The sequence below is a fragment of the Cryptomeria japonica genome, chromosome 5 (assembly GCF_030272615.1).
Source record: "Cryptomeria japonica chromosome 5, Sugi_1.0, whole genome shotgun sequence".
NCBI classification, from domain to species: Eukaryota; Viridiplantae; Streptophyta; class Pinopsida; order Cupressales; family Cupressaceae; genus Cryptomeria; species Cryptomeria japonica.
In genome coordinates this window covers 608,320,550-608,333,203 of record NC_081409.1, presented here as the reverse complement: position 1 = coordinate 608,333,203, position 12,654 = coordinate 608,320,550, and the positions used below count along the sequence as shown (strand labels likewise).

Sequence of the window (12,654 nt, the reverse complement as noted above, 5' to 3'; positions counted from 1 at the left end):
ATGGAAGTGGACACCATTGCTTATGGGCAGAGTAGTCCCAAATAAGGTATCCTTCTTGTTACTTGTAGAAGCATGCATTTGGTTTGTTTAGATAGTTAATTTATCGATCAAACTCAACATTTGGGTTGATTATAATCTTAATAGATTTAGGGAGTGGCTAAGTAAGATCCATTTCATTACATACTCAATGTTAAATACAAAAAAATGTCCATTTGTTTTTATTTTTGTTTACATTAAATTACTCTTCCTAACTAGGAAGTAACAATATGTAGAAATGAGTGGAATGCTAAGTTGAGGAATGGTAGATATGTTGACTTGGAAATGCCTTTTGCATGTAAGTACAACTCCTAACTTAAACATAAAAGGTTTGCCCCATAAATGAACCAAGATTCATATTGTCGAGTAGCTTGGACGTGATTGAGATCCACAAAAGTGCATGATGTCTGCATCTACAACCCTAAAATATATTTTATTATCTAACCTTTGTTTTCCTAGATAGAGAATTAATTTCAGAAGAAAATAATAATGAATCTACTCTTGTGGTCCACACTAGCTTTAATAATCTCATCAAGGAGCTTAAAGGAAATTACCTTACCTCTTGTAGAGTTGCATTGATTAGGTTGTCCATTAATGGTCAACCATAAGGATTTGGAGTTCTAGAGGTCCTTTGTATGTATGATATCTTGCTCATTTAGATGGCGAAATGGAGAATCAACTATTATGGCGATTTTTAAGGTTTCTGATTTTTGAAGTAAAGGGTCATGGACTTGTTATGGGGGAGTTTGGAGAGGAAAATAGAGGATTACGACTAAGAAAAAGAAAAGTTGAGGGTAGAATAACTAATGTTTTAAGGTCAAATAAAGAAACTAAAAAATGAACACAATGTAATGCTAGATAATTGAATTGTAATGGTTTAAAGGAATCCTCTATATGACTACTCAATTAAGAAATGTCTAAATAAAAATTCCAATTTTCCTTTGCTTATTTTCTCATTATCTAATATCTTGAAATAAAATTAATAGGTCTAATCAAATAATCTTCTTTACATTAGACTAAATTAAAAACATTTTTTTTTTTTATCGTAGTTGAATTCATACCATCCAAATACCTACAACATACACTAACCATTAAACCAAATATCCTTTGAATACTTATTTCTTTCTTTCTTTTCTTTCACTCAATATCTAACCATCTAGGTTGATTTGTTCTCGATGGTATGAAATCCACTCTCCGACCAGGGAAGTACGGCGCTCCCACAATACCATGGAAGTACCCCCAATGGTGAGAAAACGCGTGTCCCACAACTTAAGGCAGACAAGAGTCTTGTGAGCCACACACGTCGAGCTCTAATCGCTGCACCTTCCTTCAAACTTCAATGCATAAAACAATATTGAAAAAAAAAAAATAAAGGAAAATAAGTGGAAAACAAGATATCCCCAAAATGAATACGTTCTAAGAAGTCAGTTAATAAAACATTTAAAACTCAAGAGATCCAGGAAAAGAGCTCAAAGAAATGTCAAGAACACATTTAGCAAGAAATGCAGATGCAGAGAAATTCGAAGAAATTTGAAGAAACAATTTCGCACAGGAAAATAGAAGGTTACTCGATTGCCAGGACTAATTTTACTAAAATCCGCCTACATTTTTTACTTCGCTGGAAAGCAAGCGGTGGATCCAATTTCATGCGCCTTTCTGGCTAATTCTGGCACTCTTTCGTGAGTCGGACAATACGCGTCCATGTCGTGTTTTGAAATCCACGAAACGAATAAAGATATAAAAGCAAGAAGTTGTAGCCGGCCGAAACCTATAAAGCATACAGAAATGTACACATTTAAAACTTTGTAATCCTGGAAGGACTCTTGACTAGACGGAGATAACTTGAGTGGTTTCGAAGTTTTACTTTGAAGCGATTCTGAAAAAGTAAATATCTTTACTTTTGCATTTCGTTTAAAGTCTCCGCGCTGACAGCTTAAGCATTATTTCCTCTCTTACATACGAATCTATCATTTAAGTGTGTGTTTCGCACAGCGGTTCTGCGCGAGGTTATATTAGCTTGAATTTTAGTGTCATCTCTCCTGCGATCTCAAGAATAATGTCCAATAATACTTCGAGGGTTCCGGGCATGATTTCCCCTGGCCGTACATCGATCAATGGCTATCAGAGAGGGATTGGTGATGAGGAGCAGAGTACTAAAATATGGGATATTCCGAACAAACAGGCATCGCTCGAGGCGCTGAGGCAATGGAGGGTAACACAACGACTCTCATAATCTTTAAATGCTGTAAATAAAAGTTTTGAGTTTAGTTTCCCCACATTTTGTGAATTGGGATTTAGATGATTTTTGTGAAAGTATTTAAATAGTTTTTAATTGTGATCTCGTCATAGGTTTTAGGAGATTTTTGTGCATGTTAGTGTAGATTTGGGAGAGTTTTACATAGATTATACTGTTGTGAAAGTATGTAAATACATTGGAAATAATTTATGAAATCAATTTCATATTAGAATTAAGTCAATTTAATGGAAGATCGAGAATCACAACTTAGAATTCCTATTTAGATGTCTTTATGAAAAATTGAACTTGGCTTTCCATATTGAAAGCCCAACGTTTTATCCAATTAGACTTAACTCCTTGACCTTTGAGTAGAGTGTCTCACCTAATATTTAGATGAAGCAGCGTTTTATATTTCATTATGGGGAAGGGTGTGCATAATGTCCTTCCTTGCTTGAAGTGCATTGAGCTTGTTTTTTGAGGTGAAGATTGAGGCATTTGTAATAATGCCTTTGAGAAGATTCTTCTAAAAGACAATTTAGAAGGAGGTCACTAATGATATGTAAATATAAAGATATAAAATGATATTAAATAAAAATTAATTATATAAAAGAATCCTCAATATGATTAGGGGAAAGGATCTAGCAGTTGAGTGTGTTCTAATTTTTCTCATAGAAGTTGATCTAATACCTCCATACTTGTTGATTTAATGTCCAACTTTTGTACAACATTGCACCAATAGTTGTATGATAAGTACCAATAATTGAATGAAATATACTATTTGTTGTGAAAAGTAACCAATCATGTGATGTCACATCAGCTGCACAAGTATTCGGGCCCTTTTGCACACCTATTGATCTCATTTTTTTTGGGGCTGTTTTGGACACCTTGGCAAAAAACATACTGATGTGGCATCATATTTGATGGTGTGGCCCTGAAACCTTAGTTATAAGTAGGGGACTTACCATGTAAGCTGCTGTAAAAAAATCGAAATGATTTGAAATTTCCACGTAAGATTTTGAGAAGCACGAAGTTAGAGTGCACAACGGCTAGATCCTTTCCCCTAACTTATTAGAAGCCATTCAAACTAAGAATGCCACATTCTTTTCATTATCCAATATCTGAAAATTAAACAAACATCTAACAAGATAACCTTCTTTTACAAAAAGAAAAAGAATGCCCAAGTTTCATTTCTTAGAAATTTCAGTCCAAGTCATGTTACCTTTCATTCAATAATAACCCTTCCTAATTAATATATAGCTTTATTCGTTCTTTGATGGTTCCATCTATTTGATGATATCCACTTTCCTCAGTACCGCATTTTCCTTAAAATTTTTATGGACGTACCCCGGGTGGAGAGAAAACGCGTGTCCCCACTACTTGACAGACAAGACTATCGTGATCCACACAAGTCGAGCTATTATCGCTGCACCTTCCTTGATACTAAAATCGATAAAAAAATAAAAATTAAAGGAATTTACTTGAAAAACAAGATATCCCCAAATTACATACTTACGTCTTAAATAGTTGAACAGATATTTTTAAACTTAGAGATCGAGGGAAAAATGCTGGAAGAACTGTCAAGAATCCATTAGGCTAGAAATTTTCGTACAGCAGATGCAGCTGCAGAGAAATTTGAAGAAATTTGCAGCAACAATTTGACACAGGAAAAGAGAAGGTTGCTCGATTTTCAGGACTAATTTTTCCAAAGTTTCCGCCTACTCTTCCTTTGTTGAAAAGAAAGGGGTGCATCTAATTTCATGCGCTTTCTGCGCACCTTCTAGCCCTATGTCGTGAGTCATACTATACGCGTCCATTTCATGTTTTCAAATCCACGAAAAGAATCTGCGAGAGGAAAATGTTTACCTACCTAGCTTTTGGTGCTCAATAAGTAGTAGACCGAAACCTATAAATGCATACTGAAATGCACAGATTTAAAAGTTCGGAACGCTGGAAGGAATTTTGAGTGGGCGGAGATAACTTTAGTGTTTGCCAAGTTTTTCTTTGTAGCGAATCTGAAAGAGAGTAAGTAAAATGGATCTTTTCCATTTAGTTTACGCCTCCGCGCTGACAGCTAAGCATCATTTCTTCTCTTCTCATACGAATCTATCAATTAAGTGGTTACACTTTTCTCTGGTTTCGCGCAGCGGTTCTGAGTGAGGTCATATAATCTTGAATTTTAGTGTCATCTCTCCTGCGCTCTAGAGGATAATGTCCAATACTCCGAGGATTCCGAGTATGAGTTCCCCTGCCCGTACATCGACGGATGGTTATCAGAAAGGGATTGTTAATGATGACGAGGAACAGGGAACAACGAGAAGTAATATTTGGGATATTCCGAACAAAAAGGCACCGCTCGAGAGGCTCAGGAAATGGAGGGTAACACACTCTTAACATCTTTAATGTTGTAGAGAAGCTTTCAAGTTTAGTTTCCTTCAATGGATTTAGAGGAATCTTTGAATAATTTTAAGATTAATACGAGTTTTGTGAAAATATTTAAATAGTTTAGTGATGTAAATAAACTTTCAGTTTCCTCATATAGATTAGATGAATCTTTAAATAATTTGTGAAGTAGGATGGAAATGATTTTTGTGAAAATATTTAAATAATTAATTAGTTTTTTATTTTAATCTTTCTAGAAGAATTTAGAAGATTTTTGTGTATGTTAGTATAAATTTGCGAGAGTTTTACATAGATTAAATTGCTGTGAAAGTCTATAGATAACTTTGCAGATTTCAGGGTTTACAAGGAGATAATTTGTGTGAGTGCCACTGTAACTTTTCTGAAATCTTTACTTGAATCAAGGTATGATGAAATTCTAGAATAAACTGTAAATCTATGTAGTGTTCAAGTTTTGCACCATGTTTTACATAAAATTTTAAAATTTCTGTGTAAATATTGTCAATAGCTTTAAACAAATAGACGAATTTAGTTAACAATAGGCTTTGAATGTCGTCTGAATTCATCTGATTACTGATGTCCAAAAATCTTCTAAATACACTCTGGATTTTTGTTTTTGAAGGAGAGTTTAGCTAATTTGCACACGTCTCTAAAGCATGGAAGTATGTGATTTCTCCCGTTTCCTTAATTTTGAGATCACGAGTAAGTGTAGAGTTTGTTAGCCTATGGCTGCAATATTACTGTATATCTCAATGTGCTCCCTTGCTTCCCCGACTCCAGCAGGTTTACTTGCTTTCTTCATGGCGGTGGGGTTAGTGTCGTGGACTATGTTCTCACCTACAGGCCCCTCATCCCACATGGTTAAAATTTTCCATATTTTCCCCCAACTACCATTTGCAAACCATTTTGCCTTAACATTCCCCTTTCATGCTAATTGCCACCCGTCTCACCCATCATGTCTCACCCATCGTTTTCACCTATAAACAGTGTTATAAAACCATGAGCTAAAATCATTCAAAAAGTGATGCCCAACCTATCTCCAATCCAAGATGTCTTATGATGTGTCAAAATAGAGGACAACCCAAAATAGACACCAACAAGTGTAACTCTTTTTTACGGCTCATTTATGTGTCCAACAAGTTTTCATATTTCTCGTTTCAAGAGACCCAACTTTTGAAGACCATAACTTCTCCGATTGAAAAACTACCTCTAGGGCCTTCAAAATTGACTTTGAAACTTTCAAACAAAATTTTCAAAAACAAAAACTTTAATATCTTCACATCTATAACGGAAATGTATCAACATGCTTCTTTACCCAATTTGTAGTTTTGGGGAAAATTTTGGACCAAATTGTGCTCAAATGTAAACTTACTATAATTAGTAACTTTAAGTAAATGCAAGATTGAGATACCATTTTTCTACCAAGATCTACATTGTATTGTATAGTGTATTGTAGCTCGGGCATGAATGGGATCCACAAAGTTGCATGATACTCCCCCCACCAACCCTTAAAAATATTATATTGTCCAACCTTTGTTTTTTTAGTTTGGAGGGCTTTATTGGAAAATTCTTGTTTAACGAGTAATCCTTTGAGGAATACAATAATCATAGATCTACAATTGCAATCCATAATAACTTTCATAGATCTATAATTGCAATCCATAATAATTTCCCTAAAGTTATTAGGCAGCTCAAAAGAAACCACCTTACCTCTTGTAGAGTCCCCTTGATGAGTTGCTCGTCAATGATTGATTCCAAGGATTTGGAGTTCTAAAGGTCCTTTATATGTTTGCTATCTTGTTTAGTTGGGGGTAGATGGAGAATCAACTATTGTGGTGGTTTTCAAGGTTCCAATTGTTGAAAAAAAAGGGTCGTGAACTTGTAAGCGAGTTTAGGAAGGAATAAAAAGGCAAAAAGGGGTTTGGGTTTAGTATAAAGAAAAGGTGAGGGTGAGATAACCAATGTTTCGAGCTTAGATAGCTTAGATTAGATAAAGAAATCACGGAATAAGTTTAATGGTCTTTTTAGAGGGGTCCAAATTTTAAACAAGGAAAGATTCATATTTTACAAATTTTAAAATTGTCATTTTCTCCCTATTCAATATTAGTCCTCACTCTTAATTAATTTATGGTTTATTTTTTGTTGGTTTTATCAATTCGAGGTAGATGAAAAATGTCAAAAGAAATTTACAAAGAGAGTATGTCTCTTGATTCCCTCTTGAGAAATCTAATTTTTTTATTTTGAATTACAAAGTTTACAAAAATATTTTTGTCCCTCTAGTGGTAACTTCTTATCAAGATTTATTTATTGAGGAGAAAATATAGACACAACACAAAAATATTAGATCCCTGTCCTAAACCATCTTTGACCTTATAAATATTAATCTTTTATTCTTTTTAATCTAAAGAACTCACTTTCCTGGTAGGGAAGTAGACCACTTCCCTTCCATACTAGGTAAGCATCCCCGATGGGGAGAAAGCGCGTCCTATATTTCAGACAGAACAAGAGTATCGTGATCCACAAATGTCAAGCTGTCATGGCCGCACCTTCCTTGAAACTTCGGGGCGATATTCCCTACTTTTTTGAAAATGCATAAAACTAAAAACTTAAAAACTAAAAATAAAAAAAGGAAAATCGTTCGGAACATGGTTGGAAAGCGGTAAGACAGTGTATAGTAACCGAAAAAAGCTGGAAAGCGATAGATAGATGGAAACAAAAGGATTCCCCCAAATAAATACGTTATTAATAGTTGAAAAAACAATTAAAAAAACGGAAAGATCGAGAGAAGAAAAGCTGAAAGAACATCAACAGTTACCTTGTTAAACGGAAAAAAATCGAACGCAGTGAGCTGGAAATTTTAATATTGCAGAGAAATTCGAAGAAATTTGAAGCGACAATTCAGCATAGGGAGAGCAGAGATTACTCGATTTCGAGGATTGTTTTTCCTAAAATTAACGCCGACCTTTCTTTATTTGCTTTTAAGCCCGCTGTGCGCGTAATTTCACGCGCTTTCCGCGGCATCTTCTGGCAATATTTCGTGAGTCAAGAGGCTACGTGTCAGTTTCGTATTTTGAAAGCTACTGCTAAACGTATTTCGGAATCCTTTTGGTTTTAATAAGGAGCACCGAAACCTATAAATGCAAATCGAGGCTCAGATTTGAAATTTCGGAACCCCACCCTGGAAGGAGCCGAGCAGATGCAGATACAAGATAATTCTTGAGCGTTTCCGAAGCTATTCTTTAGAGTGATTCCGACAGCTTAAGGACCTTTTCCTTCTTCCCAGACGAATCTATCAATTAAGTGGTTGCATTTTTTGTTGGTTTTGCGTGGCGGTTCTGTTTGAGCTTATATTAGGTATTGTGAATTTTAGTGTCATCTCTCCTGCGCTTTCAAGAATAATGTCAAACATTTCGAGGACTCCGCGGATGTTCTCCCCTGGCCGTACATCGTTGGATGACTATCAGAAAGGGATTTTTGTTGACGATGAGGAAGAGAAAACAATGAGTACTGATGTTTTCGATATTCCGAACAAAAAGGCGCCGCTCGAGAGGCTCAAGAAATGGAGGGTAACATAACAACACCTTAACATCTCTAAATGCTGTAAATAAACTCTGGAGTTCAGTTTCTTCATAAGGATTTCGATGAATCTTTAAATGATTTGTGGATTAGGCTTGATACAATTTTTGTTAACATCTTAAATAGTTTATTGCTTTTAATCTTGCCATGAGGCTTTAGAAGATTTTTGTGCATGTCTACATAAATTTACGAGAGTTTTACATAGATTAAACTGCTGCGGAAGTCCGTAGTTCACTTTGCAGATTCTAGGGTTTACAAGGAGATAAATTCTGCGAGTGTCAGTCTAACTTTTCATAAATTTTGACATGAATTTAAGTATGGTGAAAATCTTGAATAAACTATAAATCTCTCGATGTCTAAGTATTAAGTATTTGCTATATGCTTTACATAAAAATGTAATATTTTTGTCCAACTATTGTCACTAGCTTTGAACAAATAGATGAATTTATTTTTCAGAAAAGGCTTTGAATGTTGTCTGAATGTATCTGTTTATTGATGTCCAGTTCTTCTAAATAATCTCTGGATTTTATTTTAAAAGGAGAGTTTAGGTGATTTGCACCTGTCTCTCGAAAAGCATGGTATTATGTGCTTTCTACCGTTTCTTTTGAGATCTTGACGAAGTGTAGAGCTTGTTTGGCCAGGGCTCCCTTGCTTCCCCAACTCCAATAGCTTTATTTTCTTTCTTCATGGAAGTATTGCGAGTGTCGTGGACTATGTTCTCACTTACAGGTCTCTAATCTCCCATGGCTGCAATTTCGTCATTACCATTTGCAAACCATGCTGTCTTGACTTTCATCTGTCATGCTAGTTGGCATCATTTTCACCATCATGTCCCCCAGCACTAGACATACCACAATTTACTTTGACAATGTTTTCACCTTCAACTATCCTGCCAGTCTCTCCCTTCTTTTGTCCTACTTTTATTTCCTCCCTCTTTCCTCCACCGACTCCATGTCTTCATCATAGACTTTGGTTCTGACTAACCCACGAGCGTCTCTCCATACCATCCATTCATAGGGAATAAGGGTTTCTTGCTTCTTGATGACTTGCCCTCCTTGTGGATATTCACCATTCCCCCAAGACCTATCAAACTTTCTCACAAAAAAAACTTTAGTTTTTGACATCAGTATTGGTGTGTGGGTTTCCTATGATATCTTTCTTCATGACGTGCCCAATTGAAGAGGGCTACTTTTAAATTATGTACCAACAAAGTAGTAGATTGTGAAGGTCTCCAAGGTTAATTTATTGAATATGGTATGAAACCCTTTGCATTCCCTTTGGCAAAACTTATTAACAAGGTGTGTTTATTTTAGACTTCCTTCAATCTTTGTCCCTACACAAATAATCCTATTTAGAAATTTTGAGATCTCTTTAACTTTGGCAACTATTGGACCATTGTGATAGAGAATAAATTTGCCAAACTTTTTGCCAATGTTAGACATTGGACCATTGTGATTGGGAATATATTTGCCAAACTTTATGCCACAATGTTAGACATGTAGTTTTCTAAGCACTCGAAGAGATGTTATCTTAGACCTTAAGGTTGGGTTAACTTGAGGATAGATTATCGAACCTTTTACCACATCTCTATACTCAAGCAATTATTGAGGTGGCTTGTCATTGATCTTTTATTGTTTTTTAGACTTAAAGAAGGCCTTTGAATTCATTTTGAGACACTCACTTTTCTAGAGGATGCATGATGTTAGTATTGCTGATTCTCTCATTATCTTAACTTGGAGGTTTTATGAGATGCTTATTGTATGGTCCTACACTTAGTTTTTTTTGACTTTGTGAAGAACATTGTTGGGGTTAAACATGGGTGTCCTCTCTCACTAACCCTCTTTGACATTTATGTTGATGGGTTGGAGGAGTGTCTTTGGCATCATATTCATATGTATGATGGTTGTATTTTACATGAGGTGGTTATAGCCATACTAATTTTTGTTGATGATGATGTTCTCTCTCATTCGATGAAGGTTTGCAGTGGCAACTTGATGCCATTGTGTTTTTTTGTGAAATACACTAGCTTGTGGTCAACCTTAGTAAAAAGTAATACCATGATATTTAATATTTCTAGATGCTCTCTTTCCAGATTCCAATTCTTCTTCCAGGGGCAACTTTGGGGATCACATTGGCTTACATATACTTGGGAGTCCATTCTTTTTTGGTTTATCCTTCAGCATGAGGCTTGCCTCTGGATTACGACTTTTCAAGGGTTATGTCTCTCTTTATCTTTTGAGTGTTAGTGTTTGTAAGATCCATTTCTAAGGTATCCATTCAAATATGTCTTTTTGATACAATCATCAAACCCATATTTTTTTTATGGGTTTGAGGTTTGGGACCTAGCTTGGGATTTGCCAATTGGTATTGTATGGTGAGGGTCCAAATTGTCATGTTGCAAAACATGATCTATTGCAAACAAATTGTTTCTTAGAGTATCGTCTAGGCTGAGTTGTTGCCTAGTCACTATGTCTTGAGACTATCTTTCGACTTGCTTTCTACATTCGTAGACTCAAATGACAAATCCATGGACGATTCAACTTCTGGTCATGAAGTATCCATATTTAGCTCTTTATTCCTCTAAGTGGATTCCTTCATTGGGTTTGAATAGATGCCAACATTGATGATATTCTAAGAGTACTTTGCTCCTTTCTATTAGTATCTTTATCTAGGTCACATAGAACTTCTCTCTTGTGCCGTTTAGCTTGATGGTTACTTTATATGTAGATCATTTCTTAAGGTGGAGGATGGCATCTTATGTTGTCCTCACTTTTTCCAATGTCATTGGTCACACAACTGTAGGTTTCTCTTGGGTCAATCAAGGTTGTTTTCCCACTAGTTACAAGTTGAGATGGATTATCATATTTTTTTGCCAAGATTGTATGTGTTATCTTTGCTCTATTTAGGAGGTGGAGATTGTGAAGTGCTTTAGTTACATATACCCCATTTATTATGAGATTTGCAAGAGATACCACCACCTCTAGATATTTGAACCGACAGTGCTTGGCCCCTTATTTATAGGAGTTGTCAACCTTCAACATAGATACTTGTAAAGGGATTTTAGGGATTCTAGAGCCCCTAGGTTGGTCCCCTCCTTCCAACCCTTTTGGGAGATTGACCGCTCTAAATGACCTTTAGATAGTGCTACTTCAGACATATATGTGGATAGACTTGTGAAATGGCATTTCCAACAACTTATAACTTCTCAAATGTCTTGGCACTTTCACCTTGAGCAACATGGTTTTGCTTCTTTATGATGGTGTGACTCAACTCTTTTTTGATGACATAGACCTACTCGTCTCTGGCCATCCCCAACCAGCAAACAGATCACCACTCTACAATTTAGATTACCATACCATGGTAACATGTATAAAGGATAAGGTAAATGCAAGATCTATCCAAAATGTAAAAGTACTCTTAAGGCAAAGTTATCTTCCTAAAACTATCTCTAAATCTTTATATATTAGGCCATAGATGTGTGTCATGCATCTAATCCTCATGTCAATATGTGGAAAATTTACCCTTGCTTCAACTCACAAGATATCCATTGTGCAAACATAGGGCCAACCAAATCAATTCTTGCAAATAACAAGTGGCACCATTACAAGACGGCCTTGTTTCTTCTCCCACAGAGATGAGTGAAAACTTGTCTTAAATTACCAACCTTGCCAATTTTCAATTATTAGTTATAACTCATGTTCGAATTAAAAGTAGAAATATATATTTCCTGGTTTGAAATTGCAATAGGGGTGCAGCACAGCGAAAGATGAATTGCAAAATCAACCTTCAGAAAAACAATTGCCAATAAAAAAGGTTAGAAGTTGCAAGGACCAAGCCATTTTTCCTATTGAGGGCAAGCAATCTTGATAAGGGCAGACTGTCATGCCCTGCCTGAGATCTGGATCACAGCCCTAACTAATAAAATTATAAAAATGTAATCCATTGAATTTATGAGAAAGGGCCGATCTAAATTAGGAAGTATTAAACTCAGTTAGATTATCTTGGAGATGGCCGACTAAAACTAAATTAAATGATGGTTTGAGGGAGTGACTGGTCTAAGGACAATATGAGCAACATTTGAATGATAATAATCCCTTTTAAGGAGCCGACCTGAGACTTGCTAAGTCAAGTGCTCAATCTGAATAGACACAACTTTTGCCAAGGGAAAAGGGATGTTTTGAAGAGGTATGACCCTACCCAAACAAAAGATAAAAAGAACATTTTCTCCAAGGGAAAAAAGAGGGAATGAATGGAAATAAGCTTTTTGATCTATAATCAGAAAAACAGATCTGACCTGAATAATGAGGCAGTGATCAGGAGACATGATCCTTTAAATGAGTCTCTCTTCTCAAAGAGATGGGTCTCCTCAATGAGATATGAAGGTATAAAGGGAATAAGAAATTAATATG

The 12,654-nt window shown here is 35.7% G+C and overlaps 1 protein-coding gene across 6 annotated transcripts in view; it reads left to right on the top strand.

Moving 5' to 3' along the window:
- The first annotated feature begins 1,861 nt into the window (after positions 1-1,861).
- Positions 1,862-12,654, top strand: part of LOC131065141 (calcium-transporting ATPase 5, plasma membrane-type) — a 47,027-nt gene continuing 36,234 nt past the window's right edge. For 2 of the 6 annotated variants that reach the window (XM_057999579.2, XM_057999573.2), the window contains exon 1: positions 7,440-8,235. In XM_057999579.2, coding sequence (XP_057855562.2) covers positions 8,068-8,235 — 168 coding nt within the window. In that variant the 5' untranslated portion in view covers positions 7,440-8,067. Of the gene's footprint in view, positions 2,249-3,771; positions 4,649-7,439; positions 8,236-12,654 lie in introns of those variants that run through there. The other 4 variants (XM_059221539.1, XM_057999575.2, XM_057999577.2 and 1 more) reach the window with 4 other exon arrangements.